The 24610-nt window shown below is 37.8% G+C and overlaps 1 protein-coding gene across 1 annotated transcript in view; it reads left to right on the top strand.

Annotated features, from left to right (window-relative positions):
* Positions 1-24610, top strand: part of Spats1 (spermatogenesis associated serine rich 1) — a 48551-nt gene that overhangs the window by 8292 nt on the left and 15649 nt on the right. The window contains exons 4-7 of the mRNA XM_076859504.1: positions 10151-10275; positions 12681-12842; positions 17946-18066; positions 18728-18790. Coding sequence (XP_076715619.1) covers positions 10151-10275; positions 12681-12842; positions 17946-18066; positions 18728-18790 — 471 coding nt within the window. The remainder of the gene's footprint in view (positions 1-10150; positions 10276-12680; positions 12843-17945; positions 18067-18727; positions 18791-24610) is intronic.

Here is a 24610-nt window from a genome sequence, read left to right as displayed (position 1 = left end):
AATTTCAAGAGTCTAATAGACCACCATACAATAATCATGGGAGACTTCAACACACCTCTCTCACCACTGGACAGATCTTCCAAACAAAAGTTGAATAAGGAAACTATAGAACTCAATAACATAATTAATAACCTAGACTTAATTGACATATATAGAATATACCACCCAACATCAAGCAGTTACACTTTTTTTCTCAGCAGCACATGGATCTTTCTCAAAAATAGATCATATATTATGTCACAGGGCAACTCTTAGACAATATAAAGGAGTAGAAATAATACCATGCATCTTATCTGATCATAATGGAATGAAATTGAAAATCAACGATAAAAGAAGTAAGGAAAAATCATGCATCACTTGGAGAATGAACAATAGGTTACTGAATTATCAATGGATTATAGAAGACATCAAGGAGGAAATTAAAAAATTCTTAGAGATAAATGAAAACACAGACACAACATATCGGAATCTATGGGACACATTGAAAGCAGTTCTAAGAGGAAAATTTATTGCTTGGCATTCATTCCTTAAAAAAAGAAAAAACCAACAAATGATCTAATACTTCATCTCAAAATCCTAGAAAAAGAAGAGCAAAACAACAGCAAAAGAAGTAGAAGGCAAGAAATAATTAAAATCAGAGCTGAAATCAATGAAATCGAAACAAAAGAAACAATTGAAAAAATTGACAAAACTAAAAGTTGGTTCTTTAAAAAATAAATAAAATCGACAGACCCTTAGCCACGCTAACGAAGAGAAGAAGAGAGAGAACTCAAATTACTAGCATACGGGATGAAAAAGGCAATATCACAACAGACACTTCAGAAATACAGAAGATTATCAGAAATTAATTTGAATCCTTATACTCCAATAAAATAGAAGATAGTGAAGGCATCGATAAATTTCTTAAGTCATGTGATCTGCCCAGATTGAGTCAGGAGGATATTGACAACCTAAACAGACCAATATCAATTGAGGAAATAGAAGAAACCATCAAAAGACTACCAACTAAGAAAAGCCCAGGACCGGATGGGTATACAGCAGAGTTTTACAAAACCTTTAAAGAGGAACTAATACCAATACTTTTCAAGCTATTTCAGGAAATAGAAAAAGAGGGAGAACTTCCAAATTCATTCTACGAGGCCAACATCACCCTGATTCCTAAACCAGACAAAGACACTTCAAAGAAAGAAAACTACAGACCAATATCTCTAATGAACCTAGATGCAAAAATCCTCAATAAAATTCTGGCGAACCGGATACAAAAACATATCAAAAAAATTGTGCACCATGATCAGGTAGGATTTATCCCTGGGATGCAAGGTTGGTTCAATGTACGGAAATCAATAAATGTTATTCACCACATCAATAGGCTTAAAAATAAGAACCATATGATCATCTCGATAGATGCGGAAAAAGCATTCGACAAAGTACAGCATCCCTTTATGTTCAAAACTCTAGAAAAACTAGGGATAACAGGAACATACCTCAATATTATAAAAGCAATCTATGCTAAGCCTCAGGCTAGCATCATTCTGAATGGAGAAAAACTGAAGGCATTCCCTCTAAAATCTGGAACAAGACAGAGATGCCCTCTCTCACCACTTCTGTTCAACATAGTTCTCGAATCACTGGCCAGAGCAATTAGACAGATGAAAGAAATTAAAGGCATAAAAATAGGAAAAGAAGAACTCAAATTATCACTATTTGCAGATGACATGATTCTATACCTAGCAGACCCAAAAGGGTCTACAAAGAAACTATTAGAGCTAATAAATGAATTCAGCAAAGTGGCAGGATATAAAATCAACACGCATAAATCAAAGGCATTCCTGTATATCAGCGACAAATCCTCTGAAATGGAAATGAGGACAACCACTCCATTCACAATATCCTCAAAAAAAATAAAATACTTGGGAATCAACCTAACAAAAGAGTTGAAAGACTTATACAATGAAAACTACAGAACTCTAAAGAGAGAAATAGAAGAAGATCTTAGAAGATGGAAAAATATACCCTGTTCATGGATAGGTAGAACTAACATCATCAAAATGGCGATATTACCAAAAGTTCTCTATAGGTTTAATGCAATGCCAATCAAAATCCCAACGGCATTTCTTGTAGAAATAGAGAAAGCAATCATGAAATTCATATGGAAAAATAAAAGACCCAGAATAGCAAAAACAATGCTAAGCAGGAAGTGTGAATCAGGCAGTATAGCTATACCAGACTTCAAACTATACTACAGAGCAATAGTAACAAAAACAGCATGGTACTGGTACCAAAACAGGTGGGTGGACCAATGGTACAGAATAGAGGACACAGAAACCAATCCACAAAACTACAACTATCTTATATTTGATAAAGGGGCTAAAAGCATGCAATGGAGGAAGGATAGCATCTTCAACAAATGGTGCTGGGAAAACTGGAAATCCGTATGCAACAAAATGAAACTGAATCCCTTTCTCTCGCCATGCACAAAAGTTAACTCAAAGTGGATCAAGGAACTTGATATCAAATCAGAGACACGGCGTCTGATAGAAGAAAAAGTTGGCTATGATCTACATACTGTGGGGTCGGGCTCCAAATTCCTCAATAGGACACCCATAGCACAAGAGTTTATAACTAGGATCAACAAATGGGACTTACTCAAACTAAAAAGTTTTTTCTCAGCAAAAGAAACAATAAGAGAGGTAAATAGGGAGCCTACGTCCTGGGAACAAATCTTTACTCCTCACACTTCAGACAGAGCCCTAATATCCAGAATATACAAAGAACTAAAAAAATTAGACAATAAGATAACAAATAACCCAGTCAACAGATGGGCCAAGGACCTGAACAGACATTTCTCAGAGGAGGACATACAATCAGTCAACAAGTACATGAAAAAATGCTCACCATCTCTAGCAGTCAGAGAAATGCAAATCAAAACCACCCTAAGATACCATCTCACTCCAGTAAGATTGGCAGCCATTAGGAAGTCAAACAACAACAAGTGCTGGCGAGGATGTGGGGAAAAGGGTTCACTTGTACATTGCTGGTGGGACTGCAAATTGGTGCGGCCAATTTGGAAAGCAGTATGGAGATTTCTTGGAAAGCTGGGAATGGAACCACCATTTGACCCAGCTATTCCCCTACTCGGTCTATTCCCTAAAGACCTAAAAAAAGCACACTATAGGGACACTGCTACACCCATGTTCATAGCAGCACAATTCACAATAGCAAGACTGTGGAACCAACCTAGATGCCCTTCAATAGACGAATGGATAAAAAAAATGTGGCATTTATACACAATGGAGTATTACTCTGCATTAAAAAATGACAAAATCATAGAATTTGCAGGGAAATGGATGGCATTAGAGCAGATTATGCTAAGTGAAGCTAGCCAATCCCTTAAAAACAAATGCCAATGTCTTCTTTGATATAAGGAGAGTAACTAAGAACAGAGTAGGGACGAAGAGCATGAGAAGAAGATGAACATTAAACAGGGATGAGAGGTGGGAGGGAAAGGGAGAGAGAAGGGAAATTGCATGTAAATGGAAGGAGACCCTCAGGGGTATACAAAATTACATACAAGAGGAAGTGAGGGGAAAGGGGGAAAAATATAAGGGGGAGAAATTAATTACAGTAGAGGGGGTAGAGAGAGAAGAGGGGAGGGGAGGGGGGGAGGGGGATAGTAGAGGATAGGAAAGGCAGCAGAATACAACAGACACTAGTATGGCAATATGTAAATCAATGGATGTGCAACTGATGTGACTCTGCAATCTGTATACGGGGTAAAAATGGGAGTTCATATCCCACTTGAATCAAAGTGTGAAATATGATATATCAAGAACTATGTAATGTTTTGAACAACCAACAATAAAAATTAATTTAAAAAAATAAAATTTTACTCCAATTGGAGGACTTTTAAATTCACTGGGAAATTGAAGGGAGAAGGTACAGAGAGTTCCCATGTACCCTTGCTCCACCACCTCCCCATGATCAGCATCCTGCTCCAGGAGTACAAATGTTACTAGTGATGAACCTCCATGGACACATCAGAAGCACCCCAAGTCCATGGTTTATATTAAGCTCACTCTTGGTGTCGTGAATCCTATGGAGCTGGACAAATATGCAGTGACTTGTATCCACCTTTGTAGTTCCATACAGAGTGTTTTTTCTTTTCTTCCCCCCGCCCACAATTTAAAAAAAAATTCTTTAGTTGTAGATGGACACAACACCTTTATTTTGTTTATTTATTTTTATGTGGTGCTGGGGATCGAACCCAGCGCCTCCCACCCACTAGGGGAGTGCTCTACCTCTGAGCCACAACCCCAGTCCTTTTCCCACAATTTTTTAATTGGTGCATTATAGTTGTACATATTGATGGGATTTGTTCAGAGTGTTTCTCACTTTCCTAAAAATCCTATGGCCTCTGTGTATTCATCCCTCTTCACTCCCCTAATTCTTGTCTCTGTGATTTTTCCTTTTCCAGAATATCGTATCATTGGAATCACATGGTCTTTTCAGAGTGACTTCTTTTGCTCAGTGATCTGCATTTAAAGTTTCTCCATGTCATTTCTTGATAGTTCATTTCTTTTTTGTGCTGAGTGATATTCCATTGTTTGAATGTACCATGGCTTGTGAATTCATTCTCCCACTGAAGGACATCTTGTGGAACCTGCTTCTTAATTGAACAATATATGGAGAAAAATATCTTACATCTTTGAGTGTTTTTCAAGAAAATGGTTTTCAGTAACTACATGCTGAATTGTCGGATGGATAGACCACAGTTCAATCAGTGCCTTATAGTTTTTGTTTTGTTTTGTTTTTGCAGAGCTGGGGATTGAACCCAGGGCCTTGCACATGCTAGGCAGGTGCTATACCCCTAAACTACATCCCCAGCCTTGCCCTGTAGTTTAAAAGGGGTTGTTTATTGTGAGTAAAGCTGTCATTGTATCCCTGTATGTCCTTTTGCCCCTCTCTGGTTATGTTTTAAAGGTAAACTCCTAGAAGTGCAATAAAGTCACTCAGTGATTCTTTCCATAATAAAATCTGCTCCAAGGGCCTTGCTGCCCCCATCACAGACATGGAAGAGACTGGCATGATTCTTGAGCTTTCCCTCTTTAGGTTCTCGTAATAGGCGAGCGTCACTACCAGCAGCAGCGAGTCCATCTACTTGGCAGGAAAGAAACCTCAGACTGTCAGGTTTAAATCCCACAGAGTGGAACTGGGTGATTAGTACTGCTTCTCTCATGATGCCTGGGTTAAAGAGAACCTAATTCAGTCAAAGCACGTATGCTTGACTCTACAACTCTAGCCTAGATCTAGCCTCCAGCTTCAGATTGATACATTCAACTACTTGTTAGATATGTCCACATAGCTGTTCTACAGACTTCTCAAACTCTGTGTACCTTGACATCACCTTCCCTAAACCAGGTCCTCTCCTGTGTACCCTCAGATGGCTGTCTCAGTGTTGCTATAGTCCCAAAGGCATAGTTAGACCCAAGGGTCACAGTGGTCTCCTGCCATTCATACAAGTGGGATATAGCCATATATCTTGGAATCCATCTCTTCTGCTCCATCTGTATTACCCAGCCTCTGATCATCCCTTGTCTGGACCATGGTGATACCCTCCATATTAGTTATCTATTGCTGCACAACGAATCTCCCAAAACTTAGTGCCATTAAACAACCATTTGCAACCTCACATCTCCTGTGGGTAAGGAATCAGAGTGGGATTTGGATGGAGTCTCTTGCTCAAAAGACTCTGAGCTCAAGTTCTCTTGCATGAGATTGCAGTCAAGGTGCTGACTGGGGCTGTGAGCTCATCCGAAGGCTTGATGTGGGCAGGACCCACTACAAGTTAACTCACATGGTTGGTGGCAGCATTCGGTTCCTGGCAGGCATTTGGGTCTGAGAGCTTCAGTTCCTCACTGGAGCTTTCGCAGAGACTTCCCTTAGTTCCTTGCTTTTACCTAGGGCATCTCATAACATGGAAGCTGTCTCTCTTCAGCCAACAAACTAAACACAGACAAGGCTAGTCTTTTGTAAGCTAAAAGTGACATCTTATCACTTTTGTTAATTGCGAGTCACAAGGATGAAGACAGAAACAAAGATTGGAGCCAGGGAACACCAAGGATTGCTTGTAGCCACCAGAAGCTAGGAGAGAAGCATGGAATAGATTCTCCCTTGAAGTCTTCCGAAGCCTCCCATTAATATCTTGATTTCAAGACCTCTGGAATCCAGGACTATGAGACAAGAAATCTCTGTTTTTTTTTTTTTTTAATTTAGAAAGATCTAGACATGATGATACATGCTTATAATCTCAGCTTCTCTGGAGGCCGAGGCAGGAGGATTGCAAGTTTGAGGCCAGCCGGGGCAACTTAGTGAGAGCCTGTCTCAAAATAAAAACTGAAAAAAAGGCTGGGGGTATAGCTCAGTGGTAGAGCAACATTGAGTTCAAGGTTCAATCACCAGTTCCAAAAAAGAAAGAAAGAAAAAAATATGGAGCCATACAGAAATATCTAAGTAATATCTAAGTTCCCTCACATAGAATGCAGATTCTCCAGATTTACCTTCCTTCTCTTATCCAGGCTTATCTCCAACAGTCCTGATAAATCCACATCAAACTTCTTCATTTCCCTGCTGTTCCTTCCCTTTGCTAATATTGTGTCCTTTGCCTGCAGTGGTTTCTCCCAATACCCTTTGCTTGTGTTTACATATTGTAGGTGCTGCTCAGTTTCCACCACTTCCTTCCCTATGGCCTTCTCTGTGCTGTTTCCCCTCCCTCCCTCCCTAGTTTTAATGAGTGTTCTAGATAGAACCTGCCATCTTGTGGGACTTAACTCATTGGTTGTGATTGAACTAAGGGAGAGCACATGACTCATGCAGGACCAATCAGAGTCCTTCTCTGAGTTTTTTTTTTTTCACACTGGACATAGGGATAAAAGTTGGTTGGAAGACTGAGAATTTGAATTGGAGAGTGTTGACTGCTTTTTGTCCTTATGAAAAAGTTTATCTGCAGTTGGTGAAAAGGAAGTCAAAATGTCACAATAATCAGGAGTTCAGGAGATATCGATCCCTGATTCCAGCTCTATCCTTGTCAGGGAAACCTGTACACCCCCACAACTGCTTAAATTACCATGGTGTGAGTTGGATTTCAATCGGTCCCAGCTATGAGTCTTGACTGATATATGTGGCAAACTTATACCCATCTTTTGAGTCTCAGCTCATCCCTTTCCAGATGTCTGCTCTGATCCCTCAAATTAACTGGATTAGGTGTCCTTTCTGAGGGCTCCCTTAATTTCCTGGAGAGTCTCTACCACTTCATTTACTCACTCTTCCATGGTCACCTGTGTTTTGTGTCCATCTCTTCTCCCCAGCCCTAAGCTCCTTATATGCAGGATCTGTGTTGAGTCAGCTTTGGATCTCCAATGTCTAGAGTAGCACCTGCCATAGAATTGATTCAGGTAAATGTTTGTTGGATAAATAAAGTAGATACATATTTCCAAAGTTCTTTTGGAAAGTTTCCTTTATCCTTGCAACATTTTCTATGTAGTTCATTCAGCAAAACTTTTTCTTTCCACCATTATATTCAGGTATTTTACAGCAAGGTAAAAATTGTCATATATTTGGGATTGGGGAGTACGCTGAGTTATTGAACTAGGGTTACTTAGTATATTTAGGCATCATAGTCTGGAATCAGGAGATCTGGACTGCAGATCTAGCTCTGACCCAGTCTAGGGGTGTTTATCATAGAAAGTCAACTGACAGTCCATTTCCTTTGTAAATAGAAAAGATTATATTGATCCTTCTCAGATCACAGGATTATTAGGAGGGAGCAAATGAGACAAACCATATGAAGTTTCTTTGAAACTATTCAGATGTGAGTGATGCAATTTTATGAAAAAAATCCTATGAGTTGATAACTGATAATGTATCTGAAAACGTTGTCTAAGATCATCTACCAAATGCTAAACCACTTAATCCAGAAATAGTTGCCTTTTCTGCTGACACTCATGATAGTTTGTTGTGGTGTTTTTAACTGCTAGGAGGTTTAGTGCTAAACATATTGCTATTACTATAACCATTTCAGCCTAAATGTATTTTGATTATTTCTTCCTCTTCTCTATATACTTATTGATTTTTTGTTTACATTTAATGGTTTTATTGTACAAACTTTTTCTGGGGGGTAATAGACTTACTGAAATAAAATGTATATACCATCAGTTAGGTTTCTCCAGAAGGATGGAATCAATAGACTGCATGTGTGCTCCTTCATATACATATACATTCCTTCATATACATTAGAGAAATTGGCTCACATAATTATGGAGGCTACTAAGTCTTCTGATAGGCCATCTGCAAGCTAGAGACCCTGGGATGCCAGTAGCATAGCTCAGTTCAAGTCTGAAGCCTTCAGAATCAGGGAACTGAGGTTGAAGACCTTCAGCCTGAGGCTGAGGACCTGAGAACCTGAGGAGGTGGGGGAATGGGTGGACACTTGTCTTGGAGTCCCCAAAGGCCAGCCAGCCTGGATTTCTATTTTTAGAGGTTAGTGTGTGTGTTTGTGTGTTTGTGTGTATGGTATTAGGGATTGAGCCCAGGGCTTTGTGAATGATTGGCAAACTTTCTACCAATGAGCTACATCCCCCAACCTGAGCCTGAAGTTCCAATATCAAGGGTCAGGAAGAGCGCCCTAGTTCCAGGAAAGAGAAAGAGGGAATCCTCTCTCCTGTGCCCCCCCGCTTTTTTTTGTTCTGTAAGGACCTCAGCAGACTGGATGATGCCCACTCATATTGAGGGTGGATTCTCCCCTTTTAGTCACTGACTTACTGCCAATTTTCAACAATTCTCTAGATGTTCTTTAAGTTAGTCAAATTGACATCTAAAATTAACCATCATACCATACAGTTCACTCATTTGAAGTATGCAACCCCAAGGTTTTGATACATTTGCTGAGTTGCACAATAATCACTACAATTGATTTTAGGGCACTTTTATTACCCCCAAAGGAAAGTTGTACCTGTTAGTGATAACTACCCACTAACTCTTTTATCACCCCAGCCCTAGACAATCACTAATCTACATTTTTGTCTTTATAGATTTTTTTTTTTATTCTGTACATCTCACATAAATTAAATAGTTGACATATGGTCTTTGGTGTCTGTCTGTCTTCTTTCACTTAACCTAATGCCTTCAAGTTTCATCTATGTTGTAACGTACTTTTTTTTAATTGGAAAAATAAATATAGCAAATACTGCTTTATCCAGTTTTAAGTGTACAGTAGGTAGCATTAATTATACTTGTAATTTTTTATTTTTAATTTATTTAAAAAAATTTTTAGTTGTAATTGGACATAATACCTTTATTTTATTTATTTATTTTTATGTGGTGCTGAGGATCAAACCCAGTGCCTCACACGTGATAGGCAAGTGCTCTACCACTGAGCTACAACTCCAGCCCTACACTTGTAATGTTGTGTAACCATCACAACTGTTGGTTTTCGAACATTTTCATCATCCCAAACAGAAACTTGGTACTTATTAAGCAATAACTTACCATTCTCCCCTCTCTCCAGTCTCCCTGGCAATCTCTAAACTACTTTCTGTCTTCATACAAGTGGAATCACACACTATTTTACTTAATATAGTGTTTTCAATGTTTCCATCTTGTAGCATTTAACAGAACTTCATTCTCTTTTATGGTTGAATAACATTTATATATATATATATATATGTATATATATGTATATGTATATACATACCAACTTTTATTTATCCATTCATCTATGGATGGACTTTTGGGTTGTTTTCAATTTGGGGATACTATGAATAATTCTGTAATGGACATGCATATATAAATATCTGAGTTTCTGTTTTCAATTCTTTTGGATGTATACCTAGGAGTGGATTTGCTGGGTCACATAGTGATTCTGTTTAACTTTTTGAGAAATCATAAAATTGTTTTAAAGCAGCCATCTTTTGAATATGTTTCAGCCCCTTTGAATTGTGAATAAATCAATAATATACTCAGGGACTTTTATAGATGAGTGGGCCCAATTCTACAAGTGAGAACTAGGGTCATTCTAGTGTGAGACTTGTGAGATCAGATTCTAACTACCAGTTTAAGCACACAGAGTACTCTGATTCCTCCACTTTCTTTCCAGCATTGCTACAGATTTGGGTCAGAAATCTTCCTCCTCACATTCGGATCAGTCCTCTGAAAAATCATTGCCTGAAGTCCAAAAGAATAAACACCCCGAGGAATTCAGCCTGCTTAAGTTACAGACAAGTGAGTAGGTCATAGACTTTCCTCCACGTGCCTCTGTGCCCATGGTTATTCAGAAGTCTGCCATACTGTTGGCCACAGGCACAGAGGGCCCACTTTCTAATTCTCACAACAGTTCTGCTGGGGAGCTATGGTCATATGTTTTTCAAAACTAAAATGCCTTTATGTAAAAATCATAAAGGACTGCTGCAAAATATAAAATAATATAAAAGTATATAGCATGTAAAAAAAAACCCTTCCCCAATATTCTCCAACAATATCCCAATTCTTCCCCATAGCTCTGAAGATCATATATATATATTTTTCTAGAATTTTGGAATGCATATGTATGTTTATATATTTAGTATACATAGTTTTTAGTACACATATACATAAACAGTCATGCACTGCATATATTTAGTATGTATACCACACTATAGTTTTACCATTATGTTAGAATGTGCTCATTCTACTGCTAAAAAAGCCTGTTATATCTTATATTTACCATGTCTCTTTTTTTTTCTCATTCATTGTTAAATTTTATTATTTGTTCTTTTTAGGTATACATGACAGTAGCATGTATTTTGACATATTATACATTCATGGAGTATAACTTGTTCTAATTAGGATCCCATTCTTGTGGAATCCTTGTACATGATATGGAGTTTCACTGGTCAGGTATTCATACACAAACAAAGGAAAGTTATGTCAGATTCATTCTACTGTCCTTTCATTCCCATCACCCTCCCGTCCCTTCTTTCCCCTTTGTCTAATCCAGTGAACTTCTATTCTTCCCTCCCCCTCTACCATGTCTTTTGAATGCATCAAGAGCCCTCATTGAGCCAGTGACCTGTACCATTCAGTTTTGGGTAAGCATATGCTATGGTGTTCTACAATGACACTTTTTTTTTTTTTTTGGTATCAGGGGTTGAACTCAGGACACTCTACTACTGAGCCACATCCCCAACTCTATTTTTTTTTTTTTTTTTGTATTTTATTTAGAGACAGGGTCTCACTAAGTTGCTTAGCAACTTGCTTTCACTGATGCTGGCTTTGAACTCTCAATCCTCTTGCCTCAGCCTTCTGAGCCAGTGGGATTACAAGCATGTGCCACCGCACCTGGCTTACAATGAAACATTTAATGACACATCTAATGACACGTTTCTCAAATCATAAGTGATGCATGCATGCACACATATAAAATAAATGAGTTGTAGAATACAGACTATTTTCACTCTATAGTGAATAAATCATGCATGTCTTTTGTGCTGGTACATTTAGATCTTTGTGGCTATTATAGACCTACTCATTTTACAGAGTAGGGAATTGTAGCATGGGGAGATTTGGTCACCCATATAAGTACACATAGTCAGGAAGTAGAGCAATGGGATTAGAACCCAAACTTGGCCTGTGCCCTTTCATGATCATCCCAGAGCCTAAGGGTTTTCAAGCAACCTTAGAGCTTCTCGGGAATCTTTTATTGTTTAAAATAACTGTTTGCAATGTTACAAGGAAAGTGCCAAATTAGGCACTGAGAGATGCAGTAACTAGCCTGAGGTCTTTTTTTTTTTTCAAGAAGAAATAAATTTTATTTTATTTTTTTTTATTATTGGTTGTTCAAAACATTACAGAGCTCTTGACATATCATATTTCATACATTAGATTCAAGTGGGTTATGAACTCCCATTTTTACCCCAAATACAGATTGCAGAATCACATCGGTTACACATCCACATTTTTACATAATGCCATATTAGTGACTGTTGTATTCTGCTACCTTTCCTATCCTCTACTATCCCCCCTCCCCTCCCCTCCCATCTTCTCTCTCTACCCCATCTACTGTAATTCATTTCTCTCCTTGTTTATTTTCCCATTCCCCTCACAACCTCTTATATGTAATTTTGTATAACAATGAGGGTCTCCTTCCATTTCCGTGCACTAGCCTGAGGTCTTTTGTATTTGATGCTACCACATGCAGACATTAGGGGAGTCACTGTGGTGACTTCATTGGCCATTGTTGCTGTCAACATCAAGTTCTACCCAGCTAGGATGCCATGCCATGGTTGGCCTAGTCTTTTCCTGGTCAATGGGCTTTCTGGTTTTATTCTACACAGTTATCAGAGTAAAGGTTTAAAACCGTCTCTGAACTTTCCAACCCATACATGATTTCCCTGCATAAATTTTGGCTTTATTTTTGAAGGAGAGGTCAAAAAGGAAATAATTATTAGGCCTTTTAGGTAGCTTTCTCTCCCTTTTGTGCCTCATCCCACAAAGGTTGACACTGTCCCTGATGGGGAACAAGGAATTATACATACTGGTCAAGGTTGTACAGCTGGAAAGTGTCCAGGGAGTTGTCACCACTTTTTGTCATCTAGTTGCATTCCGAAGCTGGGAGCAGTGTTAACGGAAGGATTTCTGATATCTTGCAGAAGATGGGCAGCGTCCTGAGTGGACTTTTTACCCGAGGTTTAGCAGCAATATTCACACCTACCATGTTGGAAAGCAGTGCTTCTTCAACGGGGTCTTCCTTCGCAATAAGAGGTCTGTGTCAGAGAGGATGGTGGATCAGTGCCTCGGGAGAAAGAAATATGGTAATGTTTTCCTCCTGGACCTTGACTCTGCAATGCCTGAGAAAGCTCTTGGCTCATGGTTTTGCAGGCCTGCCTTTGGCAGGCTGGGGCAGCCCTGCAGGGTCACTATGTCACCCTAGTACACAGGAAAGTAGAAAAACAGAGAGGACAGTTGGCAGGTGACATGTTTTGGCAATGAACTCATGACATATGCTGATCCACATTTTTGTTTTGCTCTGAATTTCATAAAATGCTAATGTGACATTTAAGTCATAAGATAAGTTCTCTCAGATAGTTATTAATAGAAACCTCATTGAAGTCCGGTTCAATTAGATGCTGCCTGTCACATGCATTCAAAATGTTTTATGTTTTCCACAAGGAAAATATCCCATAAACCTTAGCCTGAAGTACTTGTTTTTGTTTTGTAACTATTTAATTAAAAGAAATTAATATGAAAAAAGTTATACACACACACACACACACACACTCACACACACACACACACACACACACACACAAAACCTCCTTGGCTTGTAATTTGGTGGGTTCTCTGCCCCTAGCTTACTCTTTGTGTTTTTTTTTTGGAGTGGTACTAGGGATTGAACTCAGGAGCACTTGGCCATAAGCCATAGCCATAGCCCTATTTTGTATTGTATTTAGAGACAGGGTCTCACTGAGTTACTTAGTGCCTCGCTTTTGCTGAGGCTGATATTGAACTCAGGATCCTCCTGCCTCAGCCTCCCAAGCCACAGGGATTACAGACATATGCCACTGTGCTGGGTTCTAGCTTACTCTTTTTTTTAAAAAAATATTTATTTTTTAGTTGTAGTTGGGCACAATATCTTTATTTTATTTATTTATTTTTATGTGGTGCTGAGGATCAAACCCAGGGCCTCTCATGTGCTAGGTGAGTGCTGTACCGCTGAGCCCCAGCCCCAGCCCCACCATACTGTTAATGGACTTACTGAAAGGTCCTAAGAGGTTGCAAAGGACCAATGGGCCACTCGTGGCCTCTCTTTTTATAGAAATACCTGTGTAGGAGGAGGCAGCCAAAGTTTGGGGGATGAATAGGTTTACTGTAATAGGAATACAAACAGAAAGAAGTCAAAAGTTTTCAATTTTGAGATTTAAAAGAGATTTTAAAGCTCATAGCAGAGACAAATAGTATTGGAAATCAAGGCTTTTATTTATTTGGTCAGAGAACACGTGAAAATCCATACTAGATGAGCTAGAAGAGTGCTCACAGATTTAGGAGTCGTGGAGGAGCCTGGAACCCTGTCCAACTCCTGTTCTGCATGTATATATCAAAAGGAAATGGGATTATCAATATGATCCAAATCTTAACCCTAATATATCACTTCCCAACTACCTCCAAAGTGGGCATTATCCTTGGATGTGCTTGGATACTTGCATATCCTTAATACCTGTACTTCTCATACCATTAAAGAAATAGAATATTGTTTTTATATTTGAAGCCTCTGATATGCCTCTTCTAGAATACTGCACATCTCTCTCCCACTCCAGAGGTAATGCCAATTTTACATTTATTAAAAAGAAAAAATATTCTATAAATCTTCAAATATGCTAAAGTAGAGAAATATCATGTTGAAACCTGATGCCCTTACCCCCTTTATGTCAATTATTGTCAATACGAGGCTAATTTTTTTCATCTTTACCCTCCTCTTAGGGATTATTTTATTTAATTATTTTTTTACAGGTGTACTTTTTATTGGTGCATTATGATTATGCATAATAGTGCAATTCATTATGACATATTTGTATAGGCACATAATATAATTTGATCAATCTCATTCCCTAGTATCTTCCTTTTCCCTCTCCTCTTCCCTCCCCAATCCACTTGCTTTACTCTTTAGGAATTATTTTAAAGCAATTTACAGACAATATAATTTAATCTGTAAATATATCATATAGAAAAAGATTGTTTCTATTAATATAACCACAATACCATAACACATTATCATATCTTTAAGAAATGAACAGTCATTTCTTAACTTCATCAAATATTCAGTGTGGAAATATCCAATTGTCTCATAAATCTCATAATTTAAAAAAATTAATTTGTTTGAATCAGGATTCAAATGAGGTCCACACATTGAAATTAGTGGATGTCTTTTAAATCTCTTTTAATGTATAGATTTTCTTCCACTTTTTATGTGCAGTTTATTTGGTGAAGAAACAAACTTGTCCATAATTAGGATTTTGCTGATTATTTTATTAAAAAGTACTGTTTAATATTTTCCCCTTCCCTGTGTATTTTTCTATACACTGGTTATTGGAGCTACAGACTTGATTTGTTTTAGTATGATACTTAGGTGATATTATATAATGACTTCTTTATTTTTATTTTTATTTTTTGGTACTGGGGATTGAACCCAGTACCTCATGTATGTTACTAGGTAAGTACTCCTTAACCAAGCTACATCCCAAGCACTTTTAGTTTATTTTGGGACAGGTTCTCCCTAAGTTTCCCAGAGTAAACTTGAACTTGTGTTCCTCCTGCTTCAGCCTCCAGCGTAGCTGGGATTACATACCTGTACCACCACACCCGGCTATACAATGACTTCTCTTCATATTAAATGCAATGATCTTTTTCCATTTCTTCTCTTCTTGATCTCCTTGTAGCATTTGATACTGTTAAGCTTGACACTGGTCACCACTTCTTTTGTAGAATTCTCTCTACCCTTATTATTTCTCAGACAAGCAAGAAATGAAGGAGCATGATCAGGAACTGCCAGCCAGTTGCCATTTTGAACTGCAGTGCGTCACATTTATTACAGAGAAAAATAAGTCAAAATATATTTGAATAATGGTTGTCTCTAGTTCATCAGTTATGATCAGACTAGTGGTGAAGTTCCCTAAAGGCCTAATTGTTGCCACAGAAAAAAGAACAAAATGGTTATAGATATACATTGTAGGGAAATAGGCCTGAAAGTAAATGTTTTTTTCTATTGGATAGCTCTTTCTACAGGAAAGTATATTATACAAGTCAGAGTAGGATGTTTTCTGCTGCAGTAACAATCAATCCCTGAAATCTCTGAAATCCTGAAATCTTAGAAGCTTAATCATTAAAGTGGCTTTATTTTCTTGTAAAGTTTGCTCTGAATCCAGTAGCCTTTCCTTTTTCCACTTGCTAATATTATCTTATGAGATCTTTTACAATAGTTCATTTCTACATGTTGTCTTCAGACCACTTGCACCATAATCAGCTAGAGAGTTTGCAAAATAAATAGACAATATTAAAAATAAAATAAAATACATTTAAAAATCCTAGTTTTGGAAACCTCTCCAGATCTTCTGAAACACAATTTCTTGTGTTGGAATCAGTAATCTGCATTTTTAAAATATTTATTTTTTAGTTGTAGTTCACTTATACCTTTATTTCACTTATGTATTTTTATGTGGTGCTGAGGATCGAACCCAGGGTCTCGCACTTTCAAGGCGAGTGCTCTACTGCTGAGCTGCAATCCCAGCCCAGTAATTTGTATTTTTAATAAGCTCTCTGGATCATTCTTAGGTGTGCTAAGATTTTAGAGGCTCTGTTCTGTAGTATATGGCACTTACTGCTTTCTAGTGTTATCTCCTATTTGCATGTCTTGTCTCCCACCTAGAAAAGATTTCCTAGGACGAGGTTTCTTCTTGGCTATGTGGCTATTGTAGTTCCCAGTTAAAAATTAGTTGAGATGGGAAAGTATGAGTCTAGTTCTGATTTCAAATAATAAATAATTGCTACCATTTTTTGAACACCAGTATGTGCTCTGAGATTTTTCATCTGCTACATGATAAAATTGCAAAGTACCCTTTTGAAATAAACAGTTTGCAAAGGAGGCTTAGGGAGATTAAATGCCTCAAGGGCACAGAACTAGAAATGGCAGAATTGAATTTTCTCTCAGGTGTGTCTGATTCTGAAGTCCAAACTCGTTTCAGGACCTCTCACCTGACTCTCATCTGTCACTACCCTAGTTAGGGATTCAAAAGATACAGTCCCTCTACTCTCCCTACTTTGAATCCTCAGTGGACATTCAAGGCATGGGTAGAGCTGGTGCATGGGTATAGTCTAGACACATTCTTGAAAAGTCTTTTGAAAGAGTCAGGCAAAAATTCAAATTCTTCAGTAACTCTAGAACTCCTACCTGTTGTGCAGATAGCTTCCTGAGTTAGCTAGAGACAGTGTAATCTGCAAACAGCTTATCAAAAATCTGTTCCAGCTGTCCCTTTGGCTTGCATTTTGTAGATACAGTTGAATTAAGTAGTATCAAAACAAACCTTTCAAGAGAGAAAGAGAGAAGAAAGGAGGCCTGATCATTGTAAATGTGGCAAAGAGGGTCATTGTCATGCCTCCAGCCAGGCATTGCTGCTCTGAGCCCAGGGCTGGCTGGTTTCCTCTATCCAGCTTTGTTCTCTTAGGAGATACACATAGTGTCGGGCTTGCGGGTTTAGTGACCTTCTGGCACTGCTTGCCTGCTCTCCAGTGCATGTGGTTGCTTTCTTATTATTGGGCACTAAAAGAAGCTGAGCTGGATGTCAGGGCATCATGGGCCCAGAGAACAGGGCACACCCAACAGCAGCAGACCTCTTCTCCACAGCTCTTCACCAGGAAGGCACCTCCTTATGCAGAGCCACCCTAACCTTGAAGCAGGAGATCAGGACACTCATGAGCTGTTTACCTCCTGAGACCCAGTCAGAGGGCAGAACCCCAAGGACAACTGCTTCTTGGACTTTCTAAGACTCAGGGATTCAAAGTGCAGTAAGGCTCAGGTGCACTAATGAAAAGATGTTAACATTAGACACCTTTCGAATCAAAGATACCTCTCATTTACTGTATATTTTGAACCAAAACATTGCATCTGAACCCAAGCTTGTTCTTTTTTCCCAAGGTGAGGAAATCTTAACAACACCATTTAGAAAATGTTCCAAACCCAGGCTCACACTTTTATCTTCATCTCCTCAAGGCAAGATAATCACAAATAGGACTTCAGGAAACCTCTATGTAACTCATAATAAAACAGGAATCAGTCTGTTTCCATTGTCATGTTGCTACTTAGAGCTAACTTGGGGGTCATATCCACTCCTTTGTGTGATGTTGTTTTCAAATGTTCTCTGCAGGTATTGATTCTAGGAATGGAATTCCAGAGTTCACTCCAGGGGACAATCCGTATATGTTCCCAGAACAGAGTAAAGGCTTCCACAAAGTAGGATCCACTCTGCCACCAGTGAACTTTTCATTGTGAGTGCGTGTTAATTCCAGAGTTACTTTATGGACTTTAAAGGATTTATGTCTTTATTCTACATATAAATTATATTTTTAAAGGGGTGTATCTCAGCAAGATATAATCTGGTGAAATTTTTATCTTTAGTTAATTAGTGTATGCACACATGTGAAATTACAAAATACACAAATGAAAAGAATTTAAAAATTCAACTTACACATAGTAATTGCACATATTTATGGGGTACAGTGTGATATTTCAAGATGTGTCTACAACTGTACGCAAGGTCTTGACTGAAAAAAAGTGGTTGTCATTTTTCCCCCCCTATTTCTAGGTTTTTGAATTTTTATATGAAATTAGATTGTTGGTTACTGACTACTTGGTTGATTTAAACTTGGAAGTAAACTTAGGCCCCAGTGATTTAGGAGAACAAGAGAATCACTAAATTAAAACAGTTGCAGCAATGCATTTAAAATAAAAGTTTAAAAATTAACCATGTGGTATATAATAATTTTGATTAAAGATAATAAAAATATAAAAGTTATAACCTTTAGAGTTTTTGAAGGTTGTACTTGAAAATTAAAACAGGAAAACAAGACATTTTTGAACATAATAATTTATTAATCTCTATGCTGTTGAAAGCCATATCAATTTTTGGTTGCTTTTTCTGTTTTTCAGAGTGCCTTATGAAAAGAAATTTGATACATTTATTCCACTTGAGCCTCTTCCACAAGTTCCCAAGTGAGTTTCTCACCAAATTTTGTTATCTCATCTTTATGAAAACATCAGTTATCTATTATTTCCTCCTATTGAGGAGTCTGTAACAATCAACACCTAGGGACCTTTTGAATCCAGCAGTAGGGTGGGGTAATTTGTGAGGAGGGCATTTGAAGGGACACATAGAGGTCAAGTGTTTGTGGCATCTGGCCACTGGGATGGGCATATATTCAAGAGATGTGATTAGCAAATGATCACATCCATTTGCTGTGTTAGGTGTGCATGATAGGAGAGTTTACATGGAGCAAATAGGCTCCTTGCTTCCAGAACAGAGAGAAAGTAGCAGAGCACTCCTGAATCTGAGGGGACCATCATTCTTCCGCCTTTATACATTTATTCAGCTCCCCTCTGAACCTCATTTGCCTAAGTAGGTTTCTGACTGAGGAGGAGTATTGAAAAAGAGAGAAAGATATTTTTTTCATTCTTTTGCTTTCTAACACAAACATATAAGTATGGATAAAGTAAGCAAATATCCAGGAGTCTGACCTACCAGAGTTCAGGGTGGTTGAAACAAACTCGGAGCTCAGTGGGAAAATATATGCCCTTTATTTCAAACTTGGGAGCTTTTTTTTAAAAAAATATTTTTTTAGTTGTAGATGGACACAATACCTTTATTTTACTTATTTTTATGTAGTGCTGAGGATCAAACCCAGGGCCACACACGTGCTAGGTGAGCACTCTACCACTGAGCCACAACCCCAGCCCACAAACTTGGCAGCCTTAATACCTTCCTTATGTTGCATTATTACTTATAGCACATACTTAGGGTTTATGCTCATACTCTACATTTTTAAAAATACTATTCTAGAATATTCAAAATAATAATTGCCTAAATCCCATCATCCTACCCAACTATTTTAGCTTTTTTTAATATTTATTTTTTTAGTTGTAGTTGAACACAATACCTTTATTTGTTTTATTTATTAATATGTGGTGCTGAGGATTGAACCCAGGCCTCGTATGTGCTAATAAGCAAGCACTCTACTGCTGAGCCACAACCCCAGTCCCTATTTTAACTTTTGTATGTTGCCTTTCATATTTTCAAATCCACGCATAATTCATATTGCATGGATAAGTAGAATAGCAATGTGCTTGGTTTTCTTAAAACAAAGGTAAGTATTTTTTATTTTTGAGAAGGACAAAACACTGTAGACCAACATATTCTTTTGAGCTGTGGTGAGTAAGAGAATTGGGAAACTTGGGCCCTTTCCCTGGACAGTTACCCTGAATGAAATATCTGCCAATCTGTTAGTCATGGCAGGAGATAGGAAAGCCTTTGGTTTCAACTTCTGTTGATGGATTTACCATTTGTTGTTTTCTCAGTTCATTATTTTCTTTGGCACTCTAATTTCCTGCTATTCACATTTAATGACTATTGTATTTTTAATCTCTAGAAATTTCATTTTATTTTTAAATATCTTTTATTTCCTTCCTCACTATTTTCATATTTTCCCTAAAAAATTGAATATAGTTTTAATAGCTATTATAACATTTTTGTGTGAACTCAATGATTGCTTGTCATTTCTCAGACTGTTTCTACTGAATGATTTTTCCCTTAGTTATGATTATGTTTTCTTTCTTCTTGGCATGTCTAGTGATTTTTGTTGGGATACTGGACATTGTAATTTCACATTGTTGAATGACTGGATTTAATCTAGCAGGAAATTAAATCGCTTGCAGTTTTATGATCTTTTTACTTTTATTTTTTATTGTTATTTGTGTTGTATGATCCATGGGTCTTTCCTTTTTGTTCTTCCTGTTTTTTTTTTTTTTTTTTTGTGGGAGGGCAGGAATTAAACCTAGATCCTTGTATGTTCTATGCAAACACTACAATGAGAGCTCCACCTCCAGCCTTAGTTTTATTTTAAAATTTGTTAGGGTATGTCTAAAGTAGAATTTAGTCTAAAGATACTGTAACACTGCTACTGAGGTATAGCCCTTTTAGGGTCTTTGCTGAATGCCTTCACTGATTAGCGAGTCTTCACTTTTGTGGTAGGAACTTCCATGACTTTGACCCCTTTGTGAGCCATGAGAATAATTCAGTTCACAATCACTCTATGTTTTGTGGAGTTCTATCCTAAATATTAGTATTCAGCAAAGACTCAGAGGGACTGACATGTAAATTTCCAAAGCTCATTTTCTATACAGTGTCTTCTTTTCCAGGACTCTGCTCTGTAGCTTCCAACTCTGATCTCTGATCTCTGGCCCTTTGAACTTAGACAGAATAACATGGTGTGCTTGGGATTGCCCATCTCTGCTCTGTGGTATGGAATGCATGTCTCCTTGAAAAAGCTGGGTGATCATAGGACTCTCATTTGTTTTCCTTTTCTCTAAGACCACAATCTTGTGTTGTTTCATGTCTGATGGCAGTTGTTTCATACATTTTGTTCAATTTTCTAGTGAAAGCCACCTTATTACCTTTGAATAAAATTTATAGGCGTTTTTTACCTTTCCCAAATTATTTGGTAAATCAGTTTTGTGCAGTTGCATTGCTCTCATTAAAATTATTCACATCAGCTGGCCTTTGTGGTGGGTGCCTATAACCTCAGCTATTCAGGAGGCTGAAGCAGGAGGATTGCTTGATCTCAGGAGTTCAAGGCCAGTCTGAGCCAAATAGTGAGACTTTGTCTTTAAAAAAAAAAGTGCTAGGGGTATATAGTTCAGTGGTAGGATACCCTTGGGTTCAAACCCCATCATAAGAGAAAGAAGTTATTCACATCTTTAAATATCATGCTGGGTAGAGTCTAGTATGGTGGCACATGCTGAGGCAGAAAGACTCCAAGTTTGAGGTCAGCCTGGGCAACTTAGTGAGAACCTGTCTGAAAGGACAACCTAAGAAGGGCTGGGGATGTAGTTCAGTGGTAGAGCGCCCCTAGGTTCAATACCCAGGACCAAAAAATAAACAAACAAAACCCCCACAAACAAACAAACAATCCCTCACTGTGCTTAGAAATTAAAAATGTTAAATCTGTAAATGCAACAATCTAACTTCAAGATGAGGACAAATCCTGATAACTGAATATCTTCTATGACTTTCCCCCGTCTTCCTTGCTTTGTCTCTAGCTAGTTAGAGACAAATCCAGAATTAGAATACGAATTAGGGAGGTGAGATTAGTTATTGAATAGTACTGTAATTTGCAATATGTCTATGGGAATTATTTAATCAGCTCAACAGATATCAATAGAGTGCCATTTGTGCCCTTGGGTTACAAGAGGAATGGAAAAGTGATGAGGTGATGGAGGGAGAGGTCAGAGTGAGGAGTAAGATATAATGCATGTTTTATGTATAATTGTCCAATGGGGGAAGAGACCTGTAAATAAGCAATCATAAAACAGTTCATGTGGTACAATGTGTAGAGTAGAGGGCATATGTATGGGGGAAAGTTGGGCATATGTTGTAGAGGAGGCAATATTTAATCTGGGTCCTAGATGGTAAGTGAAGTTTATCAGCAAAGAATAGAAGGATGGCCAGTCCTGTTACTGGAGACCCAAGGAAAAAATATTATGATGTGTGTTATATTAGGACACTTTAACAACTTTGAAATCAGGATGCACCTTACAATCAGCGTAGGGCAGGTATCATTAGTAAATGTGACAGTTTCCACATGAACTATGCTTGAAAAAATGTGTATTTTATTTAATCAGATGCAAAGTTAGATACACATGTTGTGTTGTTTAGTCTTATTGGTTGTGTTGTTTAGTCCCTATATTTCCTTATTTCATTTTGTTCCACTTGACCTAGCTTAGACTGAGAGTTGGTGTGGTAAAATGTTTGTATATTCATGTGTTTCTAGCTTGGTGTTAATTGTGGGTTTTTTTTTTTTTTTTGTGGTGCTGGGGATTGAACCCAGGTCCTTGAGCATGCAAGGCAAGTACTCTACGAACTGAGCTATATCCCCAGAAATTGTGTTTTTTAATATCATAAAGAAAATCTGTATTTTTTATTTAATGCTTTCTGCCTTAAGTATACCTTAAGCTATAACCAGATATAGTCAGATATTATAACTAAACTCCTGTCAGGCAAAGTCTATAATCCTAGCTACATGGGAGACTGAGGCAGGAGGATCAATAAGTTCAAGGCCTACCTGGGCAACTTTTTAAAAAATATTAATTAATTTATTTGTTCTAATTAGTTATACATGACATCAGAATACGTTTCAATTCATAGTTCACAAATGGATCACACTTTTTTCATTTCTCTGGTTGTACACAAAGTAGAGTCACACCATTTTTGTCATCAAACATGTACCTAGGGTGATGATGTCTGTCTCATTCCACCATCTTTCCTACCTCCATGCCTCCTTCCTACCCCTCCCTCCCCTTTGTCCTATACAGAGTTCCTCCATTCCTCCCATGCCCGCCTCCTGCCCTGTTATGGATCAGCATCCACCTATCAGAGAAAATATTCAGCCTTTAGTGTTTTGAGATTGGCTTACTTCACTAAGCATGATATTCTCCAACTCCATCTGTTTATCTGAAAATGCAATGATTTTATTCTCTTTTAATGCTGAGTAATATTTCATTGTGTATATATACCACAGTTTCTCTATCCATTCATCTATTAAAGGGCATTCAAGTCGGTTCCAAAGTTTAGCTATTGTGAATTGTGCTGCTATGAACGTTGATGTGGCTGTGTCACTGTAGTATGCTGTTTTTAATTCCTTCGAGTATAGACCAAGGAGTTGGATAGCTGGGTCAAATGGTGGTTCCATTCCAGGTTTTCTAAGGAATCTCCATACTGCTTTCCAGATAGGTTGTACCATTTTGTAGTCCCACCAGCAATATATGAGTGTGCCTTTTTCCCCACATCCTCGCCAACATTTATTGTTGTCTGTAGTCTTGATAACTTCCATTCTGACTGGTTTGAGATGAAATCTTAAGAGCAGTTTTGATTTTCATTTCTCTAATTACTAGAGATCTTGAACATTTTTCATATATTTATTGATTGATTGTATGTCTTCTGAGAAGTGTCTGTTCAGTTAGCCCATTATATATATATATATATATATATATATATATATATATATATATATATATATTATTTATTTTTTATGTGGTACTGAGTATCAAACCCAGGGCCTTGTACGTGCTCGGTGAGCACTCTACTGCTGAGCCACAACCCCAGCCCCCAGTTAGCCCATTTTTTATTGGTTATTTATTTATTTATTTTTTTGGTGTTAAGTTTTTCTTTTCTTTCTTTCTTTCTTTCTTTTTTTTTTTTTTGGTGCTGGGAATTGAACCCAGGGCCTTGTGTATGCAAGGCAAGCACTCTACCAACTGAGCTATACTCCCAGCTTGGTGTTAAGTTTTTTGAGTTCTTTATATATCCTGGAGATTAGTGTTCTATCTGATGTGTGTGTGGTAAAAATTTGCTCCCATTCTGTTGGCTCTTTCTTCACCTCACTGTTTCTTTTGCTGAGAAGAAGTTTTTTAATTTGAATCTATCCCACTTATTCTTTTTAAAATATTTTTCTAGTTGTAAATGGACACAATACCTTTATTTTATTAATTTATTTCTATGTGGTGCTGAGAATCAAACCAAGTGCCTAATATATGCTAGGTTAGTGTTCTACCACTGAGCCACAACCCCAGCCCCCATTTATTGATTCTTGATTTTATTTCTTGTGCTTTAGGAGTCTTGTTAAGGAAGTCGGGGACTAATCTGACTTGATGACCATTTGGGCCTACTTTTTTCTCTATTAGGCACAGGGTCTCTGGACTAATTCTAGGTCCTTGATCCACTTTGAGTTGAGTTTTGTGCATGATGAGAGATAGGGATTTGAT

Source organism: Callospermophilus lateralis, chromosome 6 (assembly GCF_048772815.1).
Source record: "Callospermophilus lateralis isolate mCalLat2 chromosome 6, mCalLat2.hap1, whole genome shotgun sequence".
In the NCBI taxonomy this organism is placed as follows: domain Eukaryota; kingdom Metazoa; phylum Chordata; class Mammalia; order Rodentia; family Sciuridae; genus Callospermophilus; species Callospermophilus lateralis.
This window is presented reverse-complemented; position numbering and strand designations above follow the sequence as displayed.